The sequence below is a fragment of the Typha angustifolia genome, chromosome 13 (assembly GCF_048772165.1).
Source record: "Typha angustifolia cultivar Huaian chromosome 13, ASM4877216v1, whole genome shotgun sequence".
Lineage (NCBI taxonomy): Eukaryota > Viridiplantae > Streptophyta > Magnoliopsida > Poales > Typhaceae > Typha > Typha angustifolia.
This window is the reverse complement of record NC_133251.1, coordinates 12,019,718-12,043,380: the sequence shown is the minus strand read 5'-3', so window position 1 is coordinate 12,043,380 and position 23,663 is coordinate 12,019,718. Positions and strand designations below refer to the sequence as shown.

The following is a 23,663-nucleotide window of genomic DNA, read 5'->3' as shown; positions in this document are numbered from 1 at the left end:
AACTGAATTGATTTGTTTTTTAATTTACACTTTATAAAATTAAATCAAGCATATAAACAAATTAAATCTAATTTATTATACATATAAAGTGAGCCTTACTGGACTGGCACACTTTAATCATAGAGAACGTTTACAGTTTTTGGGATTACTCAATAAAGATCATGTCTAAGACCTAGAGCACACTAATGGGCATGAATCCAAACTTGATCACAATCTCTTTTTCTTGTTCTCTTCTTTCTCGCCAAACTAGACACTTCTCTCAAGCATATAAGAGAGGGGAAAAGAATTTCTCTCCTCTCTTAATGATAATATAAGTTAGAAAACTGTAATAAATACTAGTACACTTCTCAAATAAGAAATTGAACTCATAATTGGTACTTTTTTTTTAGAATTGGTACTTCAAAGATCCTATCCTTTGCCACTCTTGTACAACCTCTGTGTTTAATGTTTCGATGGTCTTTTGCATTAAGATCAAAATGCAGCTACTAATTCATGGCCTTCTATTAATTCCCTCTGATCACAACCTTTTCGGATCCAAAGCGGATCCCACCGCATTGAAAAGTAGCCGTTAGCCTCCCAATACAAAACAAAACACAAATTAGACCGTTGCGGTAAAACACACTGCTCTATTAAAATGGCGTTGAATTAAGAGACAGGCAGGCAGGCCCTGAAGGCAAAAAGGCAAAAAGGCAAAACAACCAGAGCTCACACACATCTCTATCTCCGGAGAGAAGAGAGAAGAAAAGAAGGCATGGTTGGGGATTTTGAGCTTTCCATGAGGCCCCACCCATCTCTTCCTCAGGTGGGCATTTTGATTCGCAGTACGATGTGGTCTTAAATCCTTTTCTTTTCTTGCGTTTGGTGTTTATAGTTTTGGGTTTTGCTTTGTAAGGAGAAAGAAGACCGATCCATTGAAGAGGATGGGGAGAGTGAGATTGACGCCAATGGCGATACGGAGAAGGAGATGGGCTTCAAGCCACTAGAGCATCCATTAGAACCTATGGACGAGGACAGACCCATGAAATGCCCTATGCTGAATTGCTTCCCTTTAACAGTAAGTAGCTTTGCTACTACCATCTTTGTAAAATAGAATATGAGTTGCGAAATTTGAATATGGTTTCCATTACTTCAATACTTTACAGGATAAAGGTGAATGGAAGGACACATTCACAGAAAGCTTGTGGAAGGGAGTGGAGTTTACTGCAGAGAGCAATGAAATGGAAGATGGAAGACGCTCTTTACAAGCCACTCATAAGAGGCATCATCACATTAGTAGAGATCCTCCTCATATGACATCTCTTAAGCGTCCACAATATAACTTTTTCCAAGTGTTTCAGCAATGTAAAGAGTATGGAGCTTGAGAAATATTCTGGCCTTATCTTAATTTCTACAAGTATTTGTATCTAAGATGTGTTTGTGATCTCGAGGTGGTTCAGATTATCACCCCCTAGATATTTTATGTCATTTTTATAAGATTATTTCCAAATAATTATATAGTAGCTGTGCGGTAGTAGACTACTACATGGAATTTTAGATTAGAGAGTTTTTGTCACAAGTATGCATGATTAATCCTTATCCTGTGAGATATAATCATTGAATCACCACTACACCAGTAAAAAGTCAATAGTTTCAGGAAGTCAGAGTAGTACAACAACTACAAATCAAGGAGAAGCTTTTCACGAGGCAGACAGCTTTAGTTTGACACCGATCATCCACAGCATAAGAAGGACGTAAGCAAACAATAAAAGATACAAAGATGACGAGTAAAGCTAGCAAGAAATGCTCATAACTCACAAGGCTATCACTTTTTCAGAGGCCAAATAGTTAAGCTAGATTATGTAATATGCAATATATCTTACTCTAAAAACTTAAATCATTAGAAAATAGAGAGTGAATTCATAATATGCATTGACAAACTTAAATTGTTAGATAGGAAAAGAAAAAAGAAACGAAATGAGAACTAAAAAATAAAAGAAAATTAAAAAAAGTGATAGCTGAGCTACAATTTGAGATCCAGAGCCATGCTTCCTTGCAATTAAGCTCAATTATTGTCACTAAACCTTTCACATGCACGCTATATTTACTTGAACATTTCGATCACTTAATTATTTGCCAACAGCTACAAGCTTTACACTTCCTGCCACATGGATAATTCACCCATTAAATAGAAATAGAGAGGAGCAAACCTCATGAAAGGCCTCAAGTATGAACTGCCTATGCTCCCTGGAGTTCATCGACAGGTAACTGTTAAGTAAGCTTCTTAGCTCTCTTGGCTCCTCCATCCTCTTCAAAGTGATCACCTCCATGATGGACTTCCTAAAATCCTCCCTAGGATCATAGGAATCCTTATCCAGGGCTATCAACACAATGCATCTACTGCTACTACTGCTGCTCCGACCGAGAAACCGGTCCCTTCTTCGCAGTTCTAGCTTATGCGTGCCCTCGTCGATCATCCGCTCGAGCCTCGCCTGCACCATACCGTGAGCTAGGTTTGACAAGCAACCTAGTTGCTCGGAATCCGAGCTTCTTAAGCCTTCCGCAGAAGAAGAGGAGGAGATACTAACCCTGGAACCGCAACACAGCGCACCGCATCTCGTCGAATTCTTCCTGAGTTTTTCTTGACAGTACTCGTGCTTATTATTCATCGTCGTCTTCTTCTTCCTCCCGGCCATGAAAGCTTGCATCTTTCATTATTTCGCTCCAAAAGAGAGAGTGAGTTCATGACTCATATGAAATACATATTGGAAAAGTGAGTTAGAACGCAGCCTTTTGGTTTAAGTAAACTCATCTCTCTCCCACATGTCTATATCTTTATTGCCTTTTTTTGAGATGGATGAATGATGGTGTCTCCTAGCCAAATCGTAGCTGGGTTTTGTTATGGAACTATGATGCCATTTTTGACATGCTTGTACTAAGCCTACTCCATCTTCTAAGTGTTAGGTATGGAGATAAAAGGAAGAAGCATGCTTAGCTAGTCTAGCTTTACGGATTTGTTAATGTTAAGCTTGCGATCCTCCTTGCTACGCTTTGAAGATTAAGCATGTGAGGTGAGGTTGGTTCGGTCATTCTTTGCCTGCTCTTTTTTCTCTTTGCACCTATTATTTGAAGCTGTCGGAATTGAATCATTGTTTGTGGGATCCAGTAAAGATATTGGAGAAGATCGTGTTAGCCGACATGCAAGTTGTTGTATATAACCTTGGTGATGGTCGAATATCGTATGTGGGCCCCGGAGTTAGAAGTGGAACGATGGGTTGGTGGTGGAAGCCAGGTTGGGTGATAGGAATCTCCCTTCGTTGGATGACACGTGTCTCTTCTAGATGTTCTTGTTTTTCTTTTTTAATGATCATACTAGAGCTTCTTAGGCTTTGATGATGAATTGGACAATGAGATAACCCTATTCAATTAAAGCTCTTCTTTTTTTTAAGAAATTATTTAAATAGGTTGAAACCGCTTGAGTGTTTGGTTTGATATTAGATTAATTTTTTATTAGAGTATTATACGTGAATGATTAAAGCCTATAATGAATTGACAAGTGCTAGTATATGTATTTATGTATAAAGTAGCACTAGAGACTGAACCTGTTTGGATTTGGTTTAAAAGTTTTCTTAAATTGCATTATTAAACACTAACCTGATTTTTATAACCAATCACCAGTTTATGCTAAGACTAAGTTAGTGCCACCCTACTTCTCTCTAACAATAAAGTCAAATTATCATTTTACTTATTAACTTTAATAAAGCATTATTTCAATCAGCTATCATCGTAATTAATTATTTTTCTCTCTTACTTTAAAATCAATTTTCTACGGGATAGTTTGGTCGATCGACATAATTCTTTATTCTAAACCCACTTCTTATTCTAGTTTAAGAAATACTTTTTCACATCAAATTAAAAGTAATAATTATATTACTATCTTATTTTACAATAAATATTTAAACACATCTAAAATATAAATATTTAAGGTTAAGAAATAAAAATAGTCATCTAAGTTTTAGAGTTTAAGCTACAACAAAATGTCATCTTAACACATAACCACTAGGTAATAGGCTTTGTATATAAAGTTTTTTTAAGAATAATTTTATGTACACCTCTTAAATATAAATTATGTACATTTATAACTTAATTCACATTTTACTATTTTGTTGTAAAACAAAATAATTATCTTGAATAAGTTTGTCTAAAATATTAGATTTAATTAGTAAACTGTGAATAAATATATTAAAAAATCTTACTTAAAAAAACGTGCATAAAGCACTTTTCTCTATGTGATAATATTTTATATATAATTTGTCATACGACTTACATTATATAAAGTTTAGCAAAAATATATATAATTAAGTATTTAATTATAAAATATATTTAAGGGATCTAATTCATGAATTAAGTATCCTTATTCACGAACCAAATGACACAGTGATATTTTACTTGTAAAGCAATAGAAATAGGCAAATACTTCAATGCAACTTTAAAAATTATAATCTTAATCCAACTGCTATAATAGTCAGTTTTCATATCCAGTATTGGTTTTCCGTACCGGTTCCAAAACCACATTACTTAAGAAAAAGAATATATTAGTTAAGAAGATTAATTACGTGTGCTTAACTTCCCAATTTTCTTGTTATACCCTTGAAGATCTTAACCATTAGATCTTTATCAAAGTGATTGATAAACAATTAACTTTACGGTACGGAAGAAGCACTCTATACGTTTTTTTTCGTTAAGATTTCTCTCTTAAATATAATTATACCTTAATTATAGGAGATATTATTTAATATTAAATAATTTAAATTTGATTATTTAGAGATAAACTTCAATTTAAATATAATTCTCTATCTCTATCTATTAAAATTTAATTTAAATCAATCTTAAACTAATTGGAGATATATGTAAATAATCAAAAATAATCAAAAAGATAAAATATAATTAAATTTTCATTAAGTTAATTATAAAAGACATCAATACCCTTATATTGATATATAGACATTACTCTCAGTTAATGATATATATGTCTTTTACTTAATAAAATATTAAAATAATATAATTGTTAAAAAATAATGTGCAAGATTATATATCTAAAAAAAATTACCTGCTGAACCGATAATATCTTTCATTCCTATTATACCCTTAAAGATCTTAACCGTTACATATTCATCAAATTGATTGATAAAGAATTAATTGTATTGCATGGAAGAAACCCTCAAATAGAAATATATCACACGAATTGGGCCCGGGATGCTGGAATAGCCCGGCCCGTGTGAAAGAAGGATATGGGCTAAACTGAAGTAGGCCCAACCGAGCTCATGTGAGAAATGGAAATGGCTAATCTGATGGAGTGACAAATCATACCCACTGCTTCTAATTTATTATACGTAGCTGGATATAACTTCCTCAGAATTGTGATTTAAATCTTATTCTCTTCTATAAACTCAGATCATAGTTAGTTATTTCACTACCTAAACTAAAGTTCTCTATCTGAGTTAATTTATTCTTTCATGTTATGTACTTCTACAGCATCAAACTAGTTGTGTAGGGTGCTTAAGGAAACTACTGCAGAAATGGACAAGTAATTGTTCTTTGCAATCTGTGAAGAATTGTGATTTTCTTAAAAATGATTAAATAATATTACACCATTAGTGAGAACGGGAAGCAACAAAAAGTTTGTAAGGCTGCCCAGCTCTGCTAGGGTTTCGACTTTCTTCTTCCTTTAGGGTCGCTTATACTTTCTCTTCTATTCTCTTGCCAAAATTATTTAATTTAAATATAAAACTAAAAAAATTATTTCTTATATAAATCGTTTAACATAGTCTAAAATTATGTAATGTAGTTTGATATCGTATTACAAGAGAATACATACAAGAAAAAAAATGTGATAACTATTTTACATCGTAAACTTCGAGAGAGAATGATAGTTTAGTCATTTATATATATATATATATATATATTTATATTTGTTGACTTTAACAATAATTATTCTAAAAGCAAGATTTCACTGTGATGATATTTAATTTATGCAATGGTCATTACAATATTTTAAAAGTTTGAGTTTTTTTTAATATAATTACCATTACTTCATTTAAAATATCATAATTAGCACTATACTCTTTTAACTATTTCAAAATTATCATTATCAATAATTTTTAAGAAATATTCCTAACACATCATTGTTTACTTTAAAAAACATATTTAGATGACTAAAATATTGTTCTTTGTTGAAGTTTAGGGTGTAAAATATTTATCAATAATTTTAATCTATCATAAAATAAAAAACTATCCGTTGGTAATTGCGTAATTATTTAAAAATCCCTGTTTCTTTTAATCCATAAAGGAAAATATCTGTAATGCTGAAATATAGGTGGAAATATGGAAATAAAACCCACATGAAAAGAAAACAAATTGAAACAAATAAAACACCTCCGGGTTTACATCGAGAACAAAGAATTCGGCATCTATATTGGAAATCATATTCCTCCACTGTAGGGCGAACCCACAACTCCTGGATGTGCCCAATATGTTCTCAGAATAAAGCAACTCCACCCACCCAGCATGATACCCACAATAAGATGTTGAAATTAAGATGCTAATTGTATTATTGTCAATTTAATTTTGAAGCAAGTGTTCTAAAAATTATCATTTCTCAACCAAATCAACGCAAATTCTCTGGTACTCCAATCATTGCTCATTACTAATTAATGTCTATGACTATATATATATATATATAAACCATCCCTTCTCTTTCTATAAATAATTAAATTTCCTTCTTCTCCTCCTCCTCTTCCGCCGCTATCCTCGTCCTCTCCCGACTCTCCGCTCCCCACCAAACAAACGAAGGAAAGACGAGGAAGGAAGATAGATGGCGAAAGGGGGAGTCATCGCCGTCATCGACGCCGACGAGACCACCACCACGTCGTCTAGGAGGACGCCGCTGCTCTCGCATAAGGAGTCGGTGTACACCCGTTGCCTCTCCCATGCCGACGACGAGCTGAAGAGCTTCCGCTCCTGCCTCCGTTACCTCTGCGTCGACCAATCTGACCTCCCCCACGCCGTTGCCTCTTGGTCGCTCTTCGTCTTCCTCGCCATCCTCGTCCCTCTCTTCGCCCACCTCTTCTTCGTCCACCACCGCCGGCCGTACGATTCTGTCGTGCAGCTCTCCCTCTCCTCGGCCTCATCCCTCTCCTTCATCTCCCTCTCCGCCTTTGTCCGCCGATTCGGCCTCCGGCGCTTCCTCTTCCTCGACCGCCTCCGCCGCGACTCCGAGCGCGTCCAGCTCGGCTACACCGCCCAGCTCTCCCGATCCTTCCGCATCCTCTCCTTCTTCGTCCTCCCCTGCTTCTCCCTCGACGCCATCTACAAGCTCTTCTGGTTCTACGAGGTCTTCCTCTCCTCCCACTCCGCCTCCCGTTTGCCTCTGGCCGCCGCCGCCGCCACCTGCTTGCTCGAGCTCGCCTCGTGGATCTACCGCACCGCCATCTTCTTTCTCGTCTGCGTCCTCTTCCGCCTCATCTGCCACCTCCAAATCCTCAGGATGGAGGACTTCGTCGGCGCGTTCAATGATGAAACCGATGTCGCCGCCGTGCTCAAAGAACATCTTAGAATACGGAGGCAGCTCAGCATAATTAGCCACCGCTACCGTGCTTTTATTATCTCATGCCTCGTCCTCGTCACCATCAGCCAGTTTGCCACCTTACTGCTCACCACCAGGCCGCACGCACAAGTCAACTTCTTCACCGCCGGCGAGTTAGTGGTAAGTAAGATATTAGTTTGATTGTTGTCATAGATTCATATCATTTTGCATTCATTCGCATCGCTGACTTACAGCTCTGCTCTATCGGGCTCGTCACCGGAATACTGATATGTCTACGAAGTGCTGCAAAGATCACACACAAGACTCAGGCAATCACCAGCCATGCTGCGACATGGCATGTCTGTGCTACCGTCGAATCTTTTAATGCAGATGCAGAGGATCCCTCTGTATCGGAGCCACCGACGAACAATTCCAGTGACGACACCGATGAAGATGAGGACGACCTCGACGACAGGAAGCTCATGTCTTCTACTGTCAATACCATCTCCTACCATAAGAGACAGGCACTAGGCCAGTACTAAGCTCTTCTCGTTTGTTCTTAGTTTCTTTAGCTATCAGTCTCTGAAAACTTATTCAAATTATCATAGTTGTCTCTACATTCTTCAAATAGTTTGTTGAACTTCTGTAATTTTCTTGATCGCAGTGACATACTTGGAGAACAACAGGGCAGGCATCACAGTGTTTGGGTTTGTTGTTGATAGGACTTGGCTCCACGCATTGTTCATGATCGAATTCTCTCTTGTAATGTGGCTGCTGGGGAAGACAGTTGGAATCTCCTAGGGCTGTCGCTTCTTTGCCCTTTGCTCTTCAATTTTATTCATCTTTTTGGTTGTACATTGATAGATTCTTTATCAACCTAGTACTAAGGAAACAGTAACTGGAATGGAGTTCTACCTTTTCACCCTCCGGTACCTTTGGACTAGATGTAATGTACGCTATTTCGCAGTATATGCTGAAGTTGTTTAGAAAAGTTAGTTTACTAAAATATTATTATCAATGTCTTTCCTGGGCCCGCTTTAGAATATATATTGAAAGCTCGAACTATGCCTACTTCTCATATTTAGCTTGATTTGTTCTATAGCTAGCTTGCGCTCGGTTATCTCGGCTTATATAGTCAAAACAAGCTACATTCAGATTGCTTATAACCCACCAGGCCTAACTCAAATAAACTATAGAGGAATGCTCAGCTCCCATAGAGCTCGGTCAGATTAATTTTGTTTGCATGGTTAATTCATGAGGCTAGCTTTATTAGGAAATAGTGTACATAAGCACAAGTAACTAAAGGAAACAGAGATCATTTAGAAATCCATCAGATGAGGTATTTTAATCTATTCCACAACAAATGTCACAAGAGGCAGGATTTTCCTCTCATGATAGCTCAAACGAAGGTGAACTTTTATTCGTGTTAAGTGCTTTCAGATAAAATGAAATAATCACAGATTACTACATCTTTTTCGGACCGTTGTAGTATAAAAGCGCATGCCGAGTTGACCATTCTAAGGTGCATTTCAAAAGAAAAAAAGAAAAAGAAAAAAGAAAAAAGGAAAAAAAAGAAAAGTCCAACTAGCCGATCTCCAACAAATTTAGCAGCACGTCTCGGTTCATTTACTCATTCTTCCGCGGCCCCGAGCTATCCGCAACGGTCTACACCTCCACTTAAACAAGAGCCATGCGTTCATGTGTTTTTGAAACCCAATCCTTTCTCCTCTCTTTCTTCTTCTTCTTCTTCTTCTTCTTCTGATACTTGGTGATCAGATCATATTAGTTTAGTATGACGGTGAAGGGCGGGACGAGCCAGGCGTGCGCCGCGTGCAAATACCAGCGGCGGAGGTGCACCGCCGAGTGCCCGCTCGCGCCCTACTTCCCTCCCGACATGCCTAGGCAGTTCCAGAACGCGCATCGCCTCTTCGGCGTCAGCAAGATACTCAAGATCATCGACAAGCTCGACCCACCGTATAAGACCGAGGCGATGAGATCCATCGTCTACGAGTCCAACCTACGTGAACGATACCCTGCTCGTGGCTGCGTCGAGCTCATCAACGCACTTCTGTTTCAGATCCGCCACATGAAATTCGAGCTCGATGCTGTCAATTCACAGCTCGCCACATATCGTCACTATCTTGAGTCCTCCGACTTCGAGCCGAATTCGTCGTCGTCGTCGTCTCCTCCTATTGCAACTGCCGCTACCACTAATTACTTGCCTCTTCTTGACCCCGACTACATGAGTATCTCGGTCGCTGACACCACCAGAAGTGACATCGAAGACAACGGAACAGATGCTAATCAGTCTTTCTGGACTCACGATCAATTGAATGTCAATGAAAATGCTGATAATAACTCCGTGATCTCCGTTGCTACCCCAGGGTTTCATGCTCCATTAGGTGCCCAAGCTGGGGCTATAGAGCATGATTATTATGACGAGATGCCGTCCTACTTTGATATCATAGATGATGACCATGCTTTTGAATCGAGGTTAGTATATGAAAATTTTCTATTACTTAACTCTACCTTAGCATATGCTAATTATTTGTGTGTTTGCCTTTTTTTTTTCTAATCTTTTGAAATTTTCACTAGCTCGGATTCATCGCTAAAGGATACGGTGACAATAGAGAATTATGGTATGGATAACGAGTTGAAGAATGCGGCGGCTTGTTTCACGCTTACTAGCGTCATCAATTGACAGAATAGATATTTCTTATGGTTGCTTTCAAATTGTGCTTTATTTTAGTTCCCAATTTTCCATTAAAAGTAATTGAGTTGATTCATCGGAATTGTGTCTATCCATCAAGGACCCAATGTCAACCAACCTCGGTTACTAAATCAAATTGCGCTGCTGTTTACTTTTTTTTCAATGATGAATAAGAGAGCTTTTTGTAGGATTGAGAACTTTCATTATTCACTGCTTGCTTACGGATATACTTACCGGATCATCTAGCGGGACGGGCTTTTCGGGTCAATCGGGCTGGCTACTGTGTTCGCCGGCCCACCCATTAGTAGGTCGAGCCAGGCCGAGTTAGAATAGTCTAGTCCGTTATCGCCCGTCAGCCTGTGAAAGATTGGGCTAGCCGGGCCGGGTTAGATCGGGCTCCTATAAACTAGTTGTTTAGTTATTTTAAAATGATAAAATGGTAAAAAAAAAAATATAGAGATCCTATTTTGCTAATTTTCAGAACTTTTTAGTTATTTTAAAATTTTTTTGCGTTAGCATATTTTTAAAAAATATTTCTATTCTTCCATCTTTTAAAAAGAATTAATATATTAAAAATAATTATGCTGGGCCCAATGGGAGAGGTGGGCTAAAAAAATTGTAAAAAGTATTTATTAGTTTTCACTATAGTAGAACGCGGGAGCTAATTGGGCAAGCCAAATGGGTGGGATTCTAGGTCGGGTCGGGTGGATAAAGGGCTGGCCCCTGCTGCCCATTGGTAGTTTAGGCTCGAGCCAGGCTGGGCCCAAATCGAGTCTGAGCCATGCTTAGCTCGGTCCAAACCGGGTTGGGTTAGGCTAGGCACAAGTTGGCTAGGCCGTTTAATCATCTCTATCTGTTTTGTGAATTCATATATTCTTTTACTCTATATATTTTCTCCATATATATATATATATATATATATATATATATATATAGAAAGAGAAAATTAATGAGAATTTGTTGTTAAACTGCTAAAATTTAAATGCTGAAACTACAATATGAGCCTCCTTAATCATTGACTACCATCTCATATGTTATATGTGAATATCTATCTCTATATTTGTGATTACGACAAAAAATACGAGAAAAATATAAGTATAATGTTTAGTGTGTTATCCTAGAACAAAATGTTTAATTAAATATAACACTCCTAAAAAGCTAGAAAATGGGCTTTATTAGAATGCTGGATATGATGCAAAAACTACGATAACTAATTATTTTCAGCCTTTACTAGATTACTTGAGCAACAAAATATAGACTAACATGTGAACCTTAATTCATCATTTTTTAACACATAATCATAATAAATTGAACTTTCGAATGACAAATAGGAATGAGATTACAGGTAAACCTGTTATGTAGCTAGATTCAACCGATAGATTTGCATAAATAATGAAGGAAATTAAATTGAGCTTGTTTATATCCCAAACTCAAGTAATTTATAAAGCAACATAGGGTTGCTCAATTGACTTGCTAATCTAAATCCCATCTAGACCCGGTCAAAGTTTTTTGGGCCAAAACCAGATATGAGCATGATTTGTACTTGAACCTAGCCCAACCTCAAGCCTTGGAGCTTATACGGTTGATATCAGGTTAAGAGAACGACACATTAACATGAGACTCCACACACTAACCCGGTAGAGCACCCCCTCTCCTCCCCTCCACCTCCCCCATATCGAAACCCCCTTCCCTCCAACCCACCCTCACATCTAAGGGCCGACAAGATGTGGACACAAGTACACAACTACAGCGATAATTTTTGTTTTGATATTAACACAAAGATTTAATCATAGATGTTTTATAACTAGGTTCCAGATCATAAATGAGTTGTTCGTCTATCCTTATTATTAAAGGGATCGTTCTCTTATTTATTATATCAATTCATTTATGACCCAATTTATAACACGGTAAACTGATTATGATGTAAGTAAACTATTTACCATCCAAATAACTCATTTATAACACACACAAAATTTGTTTATTACGTGAATAAACATATTTATAACTCGAATAACTTATACTTAAAGTAATCAGTTTAATAAATAGTCAATGTGTTTTGTTTAGAAAATTCAATGATTTTGTTCATGTTATTAATAGCCTGACCTAACCCAAACCTTGCAAAACTGACATGATTGCCATCCCTAGACAAAGTAATAGCAATCCGATAAATGATAAGCAAAAATAGGTAATGGAGATCATTATTATCTATATTATTAAGACTAAATTGGTAATGTGTAATCCCCACATCGACACCCTATAGTTTTAGATATCTTTAACTATTTCCATTCCTCTTCCAACCTCCAAATGACTCATCACCACATTCATTTTTTAGATCCACTACATGAAATTTGACATTGATATTGTTGATTCAAAACGACTTCCTCATTATCTCCTACTATTGTAGCTGATGCTATGACTAATTATTTGCCTCTTCTTGACATAGACTACATGGTTGCCGACACCACAAAAAATGACATAAAAAGTAATGAAATAAATGATGTTGATTAATTTTTCTAGGCTCATGATCAATTGAATGACTAGGGATATTGAGCAGGATTATTGCCACGAAATATCTCAACATCATGGATTATGACTATACTTATGGATCTAGGTTAGTGTAGAATTAATTGTCTTTTATTCAATTTGAGTTTATCGCATGCATATAGAGCTACCAAAATAATAGAGCAACTCATACTTGACTTAGCTCAATAAGCTCGAAATGATTAATAAATTCATACTATACATAAATTACAACCATCTTAATCTAATGGTAACATTTCCCTAATAGCTAAAACCCAATTCATTTCTTTATTTTATTTTAGTCATTATTTTTCTTTCTATCTATCATAACCTTCCCCCCAATTTTGCCCCCTTACTTTCTCATTTCTCTTTTGAGTTAGGGCCGCACTACCTAATCTCTTCTCTATTTGTTCCGATTTTAGCTCCACCTCTCTCTCCTCACCTTTCTCTGACTCATTTATAGCTCGATCTTAGCTCGAGCTCAAATTGACTTGGTTTGAGAGTAAGTGAGCTGAGCCTAAATAGATTGTTTAGGCTCAAACTTAATTTTGCTTTATGAAACACCCCCAACTTGTCACGTGCCTCCCACATGGTCGAGAGAGCTCGCAACATAAAATCATCACTAGATAAGATCAAATAATAGAAATAACAGTGAAGCATAGGCCGCAACATGTCCACTAATAATGCAAAAGTGGGTGGAGCCAAATGCAAGAGTACATATTGAAATTAAACTATGAATAAGCCTAACGCTTAGTAAATGAAAATATCACTAGTAAAATGACATAGATATAAATATACTCAACTTAGGCATGCATGCATATCTAATTAGATGATTAGTCTCATGAAAAAACTAGTCATACACGTAATGTATTTATTTAGCACGGTTCGATCTAACACATGTTAACCCTATCCACCATGTTCACTTAACATGCCTAATACCTGGTCCATTATCCATCTGCATATTTGTCTGAGATAAACACCCAAAGATAGGGACTCTAGTGGTGGAATTATCTGTCCCTTAGCAAATAACACGGGTCTCAATTGTAGACCTATTACCATGAGTCAATATCGTAGCACGATATTACCCATATGCGCAGTGGAGAGTAGATTCTAGTAGTAGAATTATCTGTCCCTTACCTAGCAAATCACATGAATAATTATCTAGCATGGTAGACTAAGGGTATAAATTGTAGACCCAACACCATGACTCAGCATCGCAGCACGATACTACCCATATGCACCATGGGCTGAATATTATTGCACCAGCCATGCAAATATCAAATATTGTGACCCATTACTCAAGTACACCCTTATCCAGCATCATCTTACCCTTCCTCTTCAACTTAAATATCTCAAAGGTTTGATTCTCATCAATCAATAGTATAGTGCCCTTTGCTTAGCGAATATTAAGACTGATACATTAATTATGAGCCATACTATATAATAATATAATTTCCTCGTCCCTTATTTTAGCTAGGGATGTGTCAAGTAAATATGCCACGAAAATCTAGGTGTTTAAGTAAACACAGGCAATAGGTTCAGAATGTCTAGTTGTATATATATATATTTTTTTCCTTTTTGGCAAAGATGAATAAGAGAGCTTACTGGACTCAACTTTCATTCATCTAATAGCCTGCTTCATCTCATATTGTTAGTTATAAGAAATTCTCTTGTCATAGAAATATTCCTCTCCTTTCTGCTCTAAACGCTTTGTTTTATATGTTATATAATCAAATAATATCATTTTTGCATGTATTGGTATAGAAAACAGATGGACATATATATAGCTTCTACCGTATAAAACACCTTGGAAAAAAGATATGTGAGTACAAGCTTTAATTACTTATCCTTTTAGAACAAGAGGGATTGATGCTTGGTGCTATCAATTTGTAGGCAATGCGTGCTTCGCTGCAACTAAGATAAGGTCTAAGACTGTATTAGAATCTGGAAGTGTAATATCACGGGGAAAAATGTTAGTTTTTGTTTTTAAAATTTAATATAAAATATTTATGTACAAAATAAATTTATTTTTTTATATGAAAAATTAAAATAAATATTATTTAATACAAATAATAATAATAAAAAGTTAAAAAAATTTAGCATATAATGTACACCGAAGCATAATTGTGCTAAAAGAAAGTGACACACTTTGTGTAAGATTATCACACTTTGTGTAAGATTATTGACTTATTTTTCCTCTTATAATCTAGAACCTCGTTCCTATGTTTTCGGATAGCACAGACCTGAAACGCAGAATCGCATTCCTCCAATCCAATTAAAATAATATATAAGAGAAAAATTGAGAAAGGGGATATTTCTAGTTGTTTGGGCTTTCAGCTCATTAATTATTTTAAAAATGATCGTTACTAATCTTTTAAATTTTTTATACATTTGAGTTTTTATATTTCTTTAATCACTAATTTTAAATTTAAATAAATTTGAAATTAATAACAAAAAAAAACTTGAAACACATATAATAGTACTATTAAAACAAGATGGTGAGTGGCCAAAATTATCTTGAGAGCAATTAGACTTTGTAAAGAATAAAAGTTAGAAAGAGAGATCTTGAGTTGAAAAACGAATGGGAGATCAAACATATGGTGTTTACTATGTGAGACCAAAACTTTTTGAACTGATAATGTTCCATGTCTCAAGTAAATTTAGACGTGCTTTTCAATCAAAACAAAATCTACTCAAAAGTTGTGAAGATTAGAGCCCCCCACCCCACAAATTCCAACAAAATGTGCAATTTGATGTTCCAAAACAAGAAATAGTAAGTAGCCTTTGTGTGAATCTATGTAACCAACACCAAATAGATCCTTCACTTAGGTGAGAGGGACTCAATGGCCCACTTATTGCCAGTCTTGCTACTTTCCCCATCCTTGTGAGCCAAATTTGGGCCAGGAGGTTGCACTGCTTGACTATCCTTGTTGATGAATGAGTTGATGGCGGCCGCGACGGCGACCGTAAACTTTGGATCAGAAGAAATCACATTAACATCATCTGCCACTGACTTCTCGTTATTCCATGCCCCTTTACCTCCTCCCCATGAGCTTGCACCGGCAGTGTTCTGACCACTATAAGAGTTTAAAGCCCAAGGTCTTTTCAAATTGAGGGTTTGATGAGAAGAACCGGAAAGGTTGAACGGTTGTTGTCCGCGATCGCCGCCGCTAGCTATAGGATCAAACATCGCTGAAGTGCTTGTAGAGCTCGCGAAGCCATTCATGGTAGGTGGATGAGGCGAAGGGTTTGCTAAGAAAGGACTTAGGTAAGTCATGGGCATTTGGCTGGAGACGCTATCGGAAATGGATGGCGAGGAATTTGCGCCGGATAACAGCATGAAAGTTGCGGCAGCGGAGGCGGTGGAAGCCATGGCAGTCGCTCCTACCGGCAGCGGATGGTTGTGCGTCCCTTCGTACGTCGTTATTAGTATGGACATGTCCTCGAGGCATCTCTGCACCTATTTCCACACAAAATTAAGCAGGCATCATCATCATCAGCTAATTAAGGTTTCATCCAAGTATTTGCTCAGATAGATAGATAGATAGATAGATTAAGAAACATATATAACCATGAGTTGATTCTAACCTGCTTCCGAACTGGGCATCCCGGAGCCACGGTGCATCGATAGTACGCTCTCGGGCACGGGTTCCCTTTCGCGACCTTCTGCCCATACTTCCTCCATTGGCATCCATCATACATCTGCACCTCATATATGTACAAGTTAGTCTGCAACTATATATACATCACGCAAAGGTAACAATAATATGGTGTAGATTAATTAGTGCTCTTAATTATGCAACTTACAGTAGGACCTTGGCATCTCGCTCTAACCGAAACCCTAGTTTTCCGGTTAGCTGGATTGATGCTTTGGCTTGTAATCCCTGCAGCCAGCTCTCCAGCTTGTAGCTTGCTACTCTCTAATGGCGCCGCCCAGCTCCTTATCCCCATGGAATTGTCCTCGTTTGCCTCTTCCTTTTCGTGTGGGTCTTCATAGGTTTGCAACCTGAGAGACAAACCAAGCTGCTTGGCTTCACTTTCTTGATAACTACCCAGCTCCATGCTACCGCGGGCCCTTTTCGCCTCTTTATGACGGTCGCCGCCGCCGCCGCCGAGAGAAAGAAAGATTTGAGGCTCCTATATAATTATATACATATATATAAACAAACTAATCGTATTGCAAATTAATAAGGAAAAAATCAATGGAAAAAAAGAAGATTGGTAAGCTATACTTTTGGTTGATCTGATTGCTGAGCGGTTGCCGCGGTGAACTTCGTTTGTAGGTCGTAGTAATCTTTCATGGCACGATCGACAGCCACCCTCAACAGCTTGTTCTCTTCCTTCATGCGATTCATCTCCGCTTGCAAGATGCACAGCTGGATCAAGAACTAAAATGTTCAGAGAAAGAGAGCAGAGAGAGAGAGAAAGAGAGAGAGAGAGAGGTGTAGCAAACCTCATCTGACACCAAGTTGTCTTCCATTTGTTTCTCTTCGTTGTGGTCCTGCACATCCTTTTGGGTCTCTTCTCCCTTTTCATGGACTACTCCTCCTTGGTCCTCATCTACCACAACTACCTCACCTTCCTCCTTCTCTTGATCTTCTATCTCCTCATCACCCTCTCTTTCTTCTTCTTCTTCTTCTTCTTCTTCTTCTTCCTCTTCTTCTTCTTCTTCTTGTTCCTCTTCTTCCACCTCGTCTTCTTCAACAGCATCTCCTCTCTCCTCATCCTCTATCTTCAAGGATAGATCAATTTGCACCACCTCCTCTCTCTTCTTCTTCAATGACATCTCTCCTTTGCTCTTCCTTCCTTTCTCTATCTCTCTATCCATCTTTCTCTCTCCTCGCCCTTTGGGTCAATGCTGCTCTCTCGAGGCATCGAAGTCAATGCACTCGCGTGTTAAACGTACCAAAGGAGCTATATTAAGAGAGAAGACTCTCTCTCTCTCTCTCTCTCTCTTATATTTTTCTTGTGAGGAGAAAAAAGTGGGAAGACTCTTCTTCTCTCTTCTCTCCTCTCCCTTCTCTCACTTCTCTCCTCTCTTCTCTCTCTTATTATTATTTTAAGGATCAATTAGATTAATGGTGGCTGCACGAAACTGTGATCCATCTGACAAGGATACCAAAGTCAAGTGGGAAGAAGTCATGTGATTCAAGATCGCTTCTTTCGATCCTTTGTTTGGATTGTCTAAAGATTGAAGTGTTTTTATCCCTTTAAGTCCTTGGTGACCGGAAGCTCTTGGTCAGCTCTTTGGAATTTTAGGGCATGCAATTGCCACCAATGGGAGGAGAAGCACTGCAGCTCCTTACCCTTGTATGCAGGAGTTACGTACACTTTGTCTTACTTGGCAGTACTTGGTTGGGCGAGGAAGCTAAAAAGAGCCGTGATGGTAGCAAATTCTTGCAGCTGGTCCTGCGGTGAATCGGGTCAACTAAAACATTTTTTAATAAATAAAACTAAACCAATTAATAACACGTAAACCCGTGTACAAACTACAGGAGGCTATGGTAGGCTGGCGGCTATCATATAATACCCGATACTCGATACGAAATATTAAACTATATTCGTCCTAGAATTCTTTTTATTTTTATTTATTTTTAGTGATATAGTTCATATTAGATACAATAATTTTCCATCCTCTTTCCTACCAAGATAAATAAGAATTCTGGATAATTAAAAAGAAAAAGAAATTGAGAATTTATTGACTTATTTTGATTCAAGATACCACATTTTTTTTCCCCCAGAATAATCAAATTAACAATTTGCGTCAACTTCGTCTTAATGGATATAATATAAATGCATCACAATAAGAAAAATAAATCCTTTACTATTTCAACATGAAGCCATTTCTTTATAACAATATTCAAATCGCGTCTTGGGTCAACTTCATGGCAATGGGTGTATCCATCCTGCAATTCATATTAACCCCATTTATTTCCCATCTCTTAATAACATAAAAGAAAATTCTGCAGAAGAAAGATGAAAAAATAAAAATAGAAAATTTCTAATAAGAAATAGTATACTTACTGCAAATCTATAGGCTACGTGTATGATGTATTTAATTGATAAAATGTAAGAAAGGAAAGTAAGATTATTTTAGTTTAGTTATAGGCTTTGTGATGTTTGAACGACCAAAAATTTACTTTGGCTCATTCCAATTTCCAGTCACTTTCTAATTTTTTTTATAATAATTATTCGCTTTCAATTTATACTAATAGATTATGACACTTGCTAGAATTAATTTGACTAATAACTTAAACTACTATTTTTTTTTCTCTCTCAACTTCTTATTAATTAGATATATAAGATGTGTTTAATTGTTAGAAAATAAAATTTAATAAAAAAATATTAGAATTATTTTTAGTAGGTTGGTAAGTAAGTTACTTCTTTACTGGGGCGATTCAATCTTAATAAATTGGAGGAGTTTGAGTTATTAGTGGCCAGTTTAAGATCCTTAATGATTGTGATCAACTGCGGTTAGAAGTAGACTTTCAGCTGCTAGTATGAGGGCGTGGTTACTGGTTAGGATCTAAAAAGAGTTAGTTAGATTAATCAACCATCATCTCAACGTGGAAGGAAGAGCCCTGTACGAAATCCCAGGACAGCCTTGGGATCCACTCCGGTAGTTCGTCAACTATAGCAGTAGACCTCCCCGCTTCAGCTTCGTATTCGCTTTGCTTATGTTGTGGATCCTCTGCAGCTCCGGATGCAGGAATCTCCTCAGCTAATTTACTAAACAAAATTGGAAATTTTGCACAAAACACCCCGCATTTCAAGTAAATTTACTGCATGGAATCCAGACACTTTGTTTGTCACGTTAATTTAATGCATTCACTGTACGACTCAGGACCAAAATTAGGCTTACTTCGTGAAGCACTCATATCATTAGTTAAATACATACTCATACCACTTAATTGTAGACTGTCATATATTTTCAAGAAATTTATTTATTTTTCTTTTTAATATGCCAGTTAATAAATTTTAGCCTGAACAAAAATATAAGACTTTAAAATATAAAATTAAAATAAATAAAGTACTCTTTATCTGACTTTAAAGATGGTTCTCCTCTCTACCTTTGACCTTAATCTTAAAAAAATTAGTGAGGGTGGCAGCCACAATAAAGGCAAAACACAGGGGGTATTTGATAAACATTCCAAAATTTATAAATTAATCTTGTAATTAGCCAATAGTGTGGTTATATCTTGGCACGAAAATACGAGCTACAGCTGCCAATATGCTATACGTTGATAGTTTCAAGTTGGCTCGAAATCCAATGACAAAAACAAAGTTCAATTTGTATCCATTTAGAATCTTGCTTTGATTGCTCCCCCTAGGGAATGCCTCCATGGTTTTAATTCCCCCTTCGGATCTTGCTATTAGTAAACGATCACAACTAATATTAATTCACTTCGAGGCACTAAACTATTAATTTCCCTCTTCTAACCTGCCACATAACTCATGCCTCATTCAAACTTGTATGTACAAAGTTTGTATATATTTATCTTGAGTATTTATTTTATTTATTCCACTGATTACTAAGATTTTAATTTACAGAAATTAAGAAGGGCATACATATAAATAAGAAATTTTGGAGGGGTATACATGGGAAAATATATATGCTAATCTAAAACTTACCTGATTCAATAAATGAGTTAGGTCTTGGAAGTCGTGCTGATATAATTAATTCATGTTAAGAGGTATCCCGACTTGATCCATGTAAACTATGTTATATATAATTTAGGTTGGTTTGACCCTTGTTTAGCCTATCAACAAGATAGGGATCAACCCACTGATTTGCCTATTAAGCAAATCCGGCATGTTATCCCATTACCTATCACGTTATCATGTCACATAAATGATACCCTTGTTAAATACAAAGACTAACCTCAAGTTTAATCGGTTAATCCTTAATATAAGGCGTTAATCGATCATGCACGTCTGACTGTTCGTAAAGCAAATTAAACTATGGCCGAAAAAGAATTACATTTAGTCTCCTGAACTAGCTAGGTAGTACATATAACATTTTAATATTCACATAAAATCTTTGAATTAAGAAAAAAATATTCATACAACTCCTGAACTAAAAAAAACAGTGATATTTCATAGGGTTAAGTTAAATTAACTCTTGAAAATATAATCCTCGAACTACCTTAGCATGTATAATCTCTAATCTAAGAGTGGCTTTGTTACGAAATAGATCTTAAATGATTCATTTGTAGGATGATCCTGAGATTTTGAGAGGTAGTAATCTTGGAAGGCTGAGATCTAATGGCTTTAGAATGAAGTCAATCGAAAATATGGATGGAAAGTTATGATTAAAATAGTAGAGTAAGGTCAGATCAAGACAGAACGGTAAATATTCGACGTTGCGGTGGTTGTCAAAGGGTGGTAGATGGCAAGATTAGTGGTGGAGGAAGGTGGCTAGGGTTTGAAAGATTGTAATGATTCTACGGCTATAATCTATTTATAGAAAGATAAAACAATCTAACGGCGAAGAGAAAAGATAAAGACCACAAGAAATATTTGGCTAAACTTAAATTCATTTAATGATTATTATCAACACATGTCCACTCCTATATGAGTAAAAATTTCTAGCCGGTCGGATGGACATACAGATTATCCGATTATTTAAAATTTAAAACGTTAAAATAAAGCTAAATAACTAACTTGACTCGATTTGAATTGACTTAATTAACTCGTATGGTCGACTCGTAATATGTTTCTACTAGGTAGACAATGATTACTACAATTATAGGTGAATAGAGCCAAGGCTTTGCGATCGTATTTCTCTTCATCCTAACATATATTTTTATTAGCGAAACAATAAGATAACTCATAAATAATATTATGCTTATTTGTTTTCTATAGTTTAGAGGAGAGTTATCCTTATTTTGGTTGTAATAATATAATAGAAGATCTCTTGGATAAAGAGGTATTTAGTTTTTAAAATATCAAATAAGTATAACTATTAAAATATTAAAATATTTTTGAAACTTTTAAAAGCGTGTAGTTGTTCTTTATTTTTAGGAGTATTTTCGTAAATATCTATGTTAATTTTAAATATAGTAGAATTTTCTCACCCTTATTCTACCTCTAAGTTATAATAGATAACATAGATAATAGATATGATATTCCCGATATTAGTAGCACTATAGGGATATATATTTACCATAGTATTAAGTATACTAAATTTAGATGGTGTTTGACCGTAAATTATAAGTAAAAGCTCTAATTTTTTGATATGTGTTTCTTATTCTTCAACCAAATGAACACTAATGATATGAATTCATAGAGTAATCATATAATATTCATCTTTTTTCTAAAGATATAAATTATTTATTCATTTAATTGGATCTGTCAAAATGTCTCGAGCGTAAAAATAAAAAAGAGTGTTAAAATAAAAAATATAAATGAATTATTCTATAATAGTTTAATATTTTAGAGTAGTCGGTAAGTCAACATTCTACTCACCTAACATACTTCAAAGCTTATTGTTTATTATTAGTGAAAATGTATTTAAAATATTTGTTGTAGGACCTAATTCTACTACACTCTTTTGTAGTTTAAATTGTGTTACTAAACCTCTAAATTTACATTCAAAGTGGAACTATTATTTTTTCCATCTTAATTTAATAGAAAGGCTCTAATAAGTATTTGCGGCATTTTTATTACCATTATTTTTAATATTCATTGCAACCTTACCTTTTATACTACTAGTTATTAGGATTAAATGTAACCTTACTCTAATACTACTTTTATACATAATCTAACACCAATTATCAAAAAATTATCGGACTCAGTGTATGATCTAATATTACACAAACTAAAAAAGAAACAAAATAATTCATAGTAAACTCATATATAAAGATACAAGTGGAAAACCTCTCGATAGAAAAAGAAAAATCACAAGCAACATTAAATTTACTATGCAAGATATAGAATAAAGAGACTTTAAAACATATTGAATAAACAAATATGAGAAACGCAGTCATAAGTATATAACCGATTAGTTCAAAACGTTAAACGTCCCTCTACTGCATTTTATCGTACATGTCTTATCTCTCTATAGCTATAGGGCAACTCATAAGTATTTTCGTACTTATCTTACATCATTTGTGGTGTTAAACACGTCGCACCACTACATGACTCTCTATGCACCATTGCAAATCTATCGCACACTCTCGATCTGACTACCATAAATATTTGTTTGCTATCCGAAACTTGAAAGGCTAATCATCTAGTACTACTCACTATCTCATATTTCATCAAGAAGACTAAAAACATAGTGAATTAGTATTAATGTATTATTCGTCGACAAACAATAAAACTTTATAATAATAATAATAATAATAATAATAATAATAATAATTTATAAAAACCACACTTATACAAAGAATAACTAATAACATATTATTTAATTCCGTGCGAAATCATGGACAATAGAACCATTAAAATTAGGACAAGTAACATAGGATATTGGGAGTCTATTGATAGGTATTGATATAAAAAAATCAATTGCGTATAGGAACAAACATAAGCAGGCCCACATTATCCACAAGAAAATTGCTAATCTATTTGAAGAAAACTATCTACATCTCTATACAACTTTAGCCACAAGTTTACATAGATATTCCGAGGTCTAGTTTTATGCAACACTCTTAAGTCTTAATTCTGAGTGGGGATAATATGTCAGCTTTAATTTGCCAACTTCTTCATTTTAAAAGGTAGCTGAATTGGAAAGGTTGATGAATAATTGTTACAAGATTATGTTCCTAATTATAAAATAATAAGGTGGTGTTTCTCGGATTAACATTGATTTTGATCCTTCATTTGTTTCTAATTAATGAGATACTTGGAGCAAATCAAATATCAATC

The 23,663-nt window shown here is 35.8% G+C and overlaps 5 protein-coding genes across 6 annotated transcripts; 3 read left to right on the top strand and 2 right to left on the bottom strand.

Moving 5' to 3' along the window:
- Positions 1 to 675: 675 nt before the first annotated feature.
- On the top strand, positions 676 to 1,505 carry LOC140774688 (uncharacterized). 2 transcript variants are annotated; one of them, XM_073117774.1, is made up of 3 exons: positions 676 to 802; positions 893 to 1,054; positions 1,143 to 1,505. In XM_073117774.1, exons 1-3 carry the CDS (start codon positions 752 to 754, stop codon positions 1,359 to 1,361), a joined length of 432 nt encoding a protein of 143 aa, XP_072973875.1. In that variant the 5' UTR covers positions 676 to 751; the 3' UTR covers positions 1,362 to 1,505. The 2 variants fall into 2 exon arrangements, with proteins under 2 accessions (XP_072973875.1, XP_072973876.1); XM_073117775.1 differs by having other exon boundaries at positions 681 to 802; positions 896 to 1,054.
- A 365-nt stretch (positions 1,506 to 1,870) lies between these two features.
- Positions 1,871 to 3,039, bottom strand: LOC140774490 (probable transcription repressor OFP9). The gene has a single exon (XM_073117504.1). The coding sequence runs from the start codon at positions 2,682 to 2,684 to the stop codon at positions 2,154 to 2,156; it is 531 nt and encodes a 176-aa protein (XP_072973605.1). The 5' UTR covers positions 2,685 to 3,039; the 3' UTR covers positions 1,871 to 2,153.
- Positions 3,040 to 6,703: 3,664 nt separating this feature from the next.
- On the top strand, positions 6,704 to 8,621 carry LOC140774118 (uncharacterized). The gene is made up of 3 exons (XM_073116978.1): positions 6,704 to 7,741; positions 7,816 to 8,092; positions 8,226 to 8,621. Exons 1-3 carry the CDS (start codon positions 6,851 to 6,853, stop codon positions 8,360 to 8,362), a joined length of 1,305 nt encoding a protein of 434 aa, XP_072973079.1. The 5' UTR covers positions 6,704 to 6,850; the 3' UTR covers positions 8,363 to 8,621.
- Positions 8,622 to 9,204: 583 nt separating this feature from the next.
- Positions 9,205 to 10,461, top strand: LOC140774624 (uncharacterized). The gene is made up of 2 exons (XM_073117700.1): positions 9,205 to 10,054; positions 10,157 to 10,461. Exons 1-2 carry the CDS (start codon positions 9,354 to 9,356, stop codon positions 10,260 to 10,262), a joined length of 807 nt encoding a protein of 268 aa, XP_072973801.1. The 5' UTR covers positions 9,205 to 9,353; the 3' UTR covers positions 10,263 to 10,461.
- A 4,926-nt stretch (positions 10,462 to 15,387) lies between these two features.
- Positions 15,388 to 17,690, bottom strand: LOC140774137 (uncharacterized). The gene is made up of 5 exons (XM_073117001.1): positions 17,245 to 17,690; positions 17,024 to 17,167; positions 16,599 to 16,928; positions 16,380 to 16,493; positions 15,388 to 16,251 (listed from the first exon to the last, which is right to left on the bottom strand). Exons 1-5 carry the CDS (start codon positions 17,617 to 17,619, stop codon positions 15,613 to 15,615), a joined length of 1,602 nt encoding a protein of 533 aa, XP_072973102.1. The 5' UTR covers positions 17,620 to 17,690; the 3' UTR covers positions 15,388 to 15,612.
- Positions 17,691 to 23,663: the final 5,973 nt, after the last annotated feature.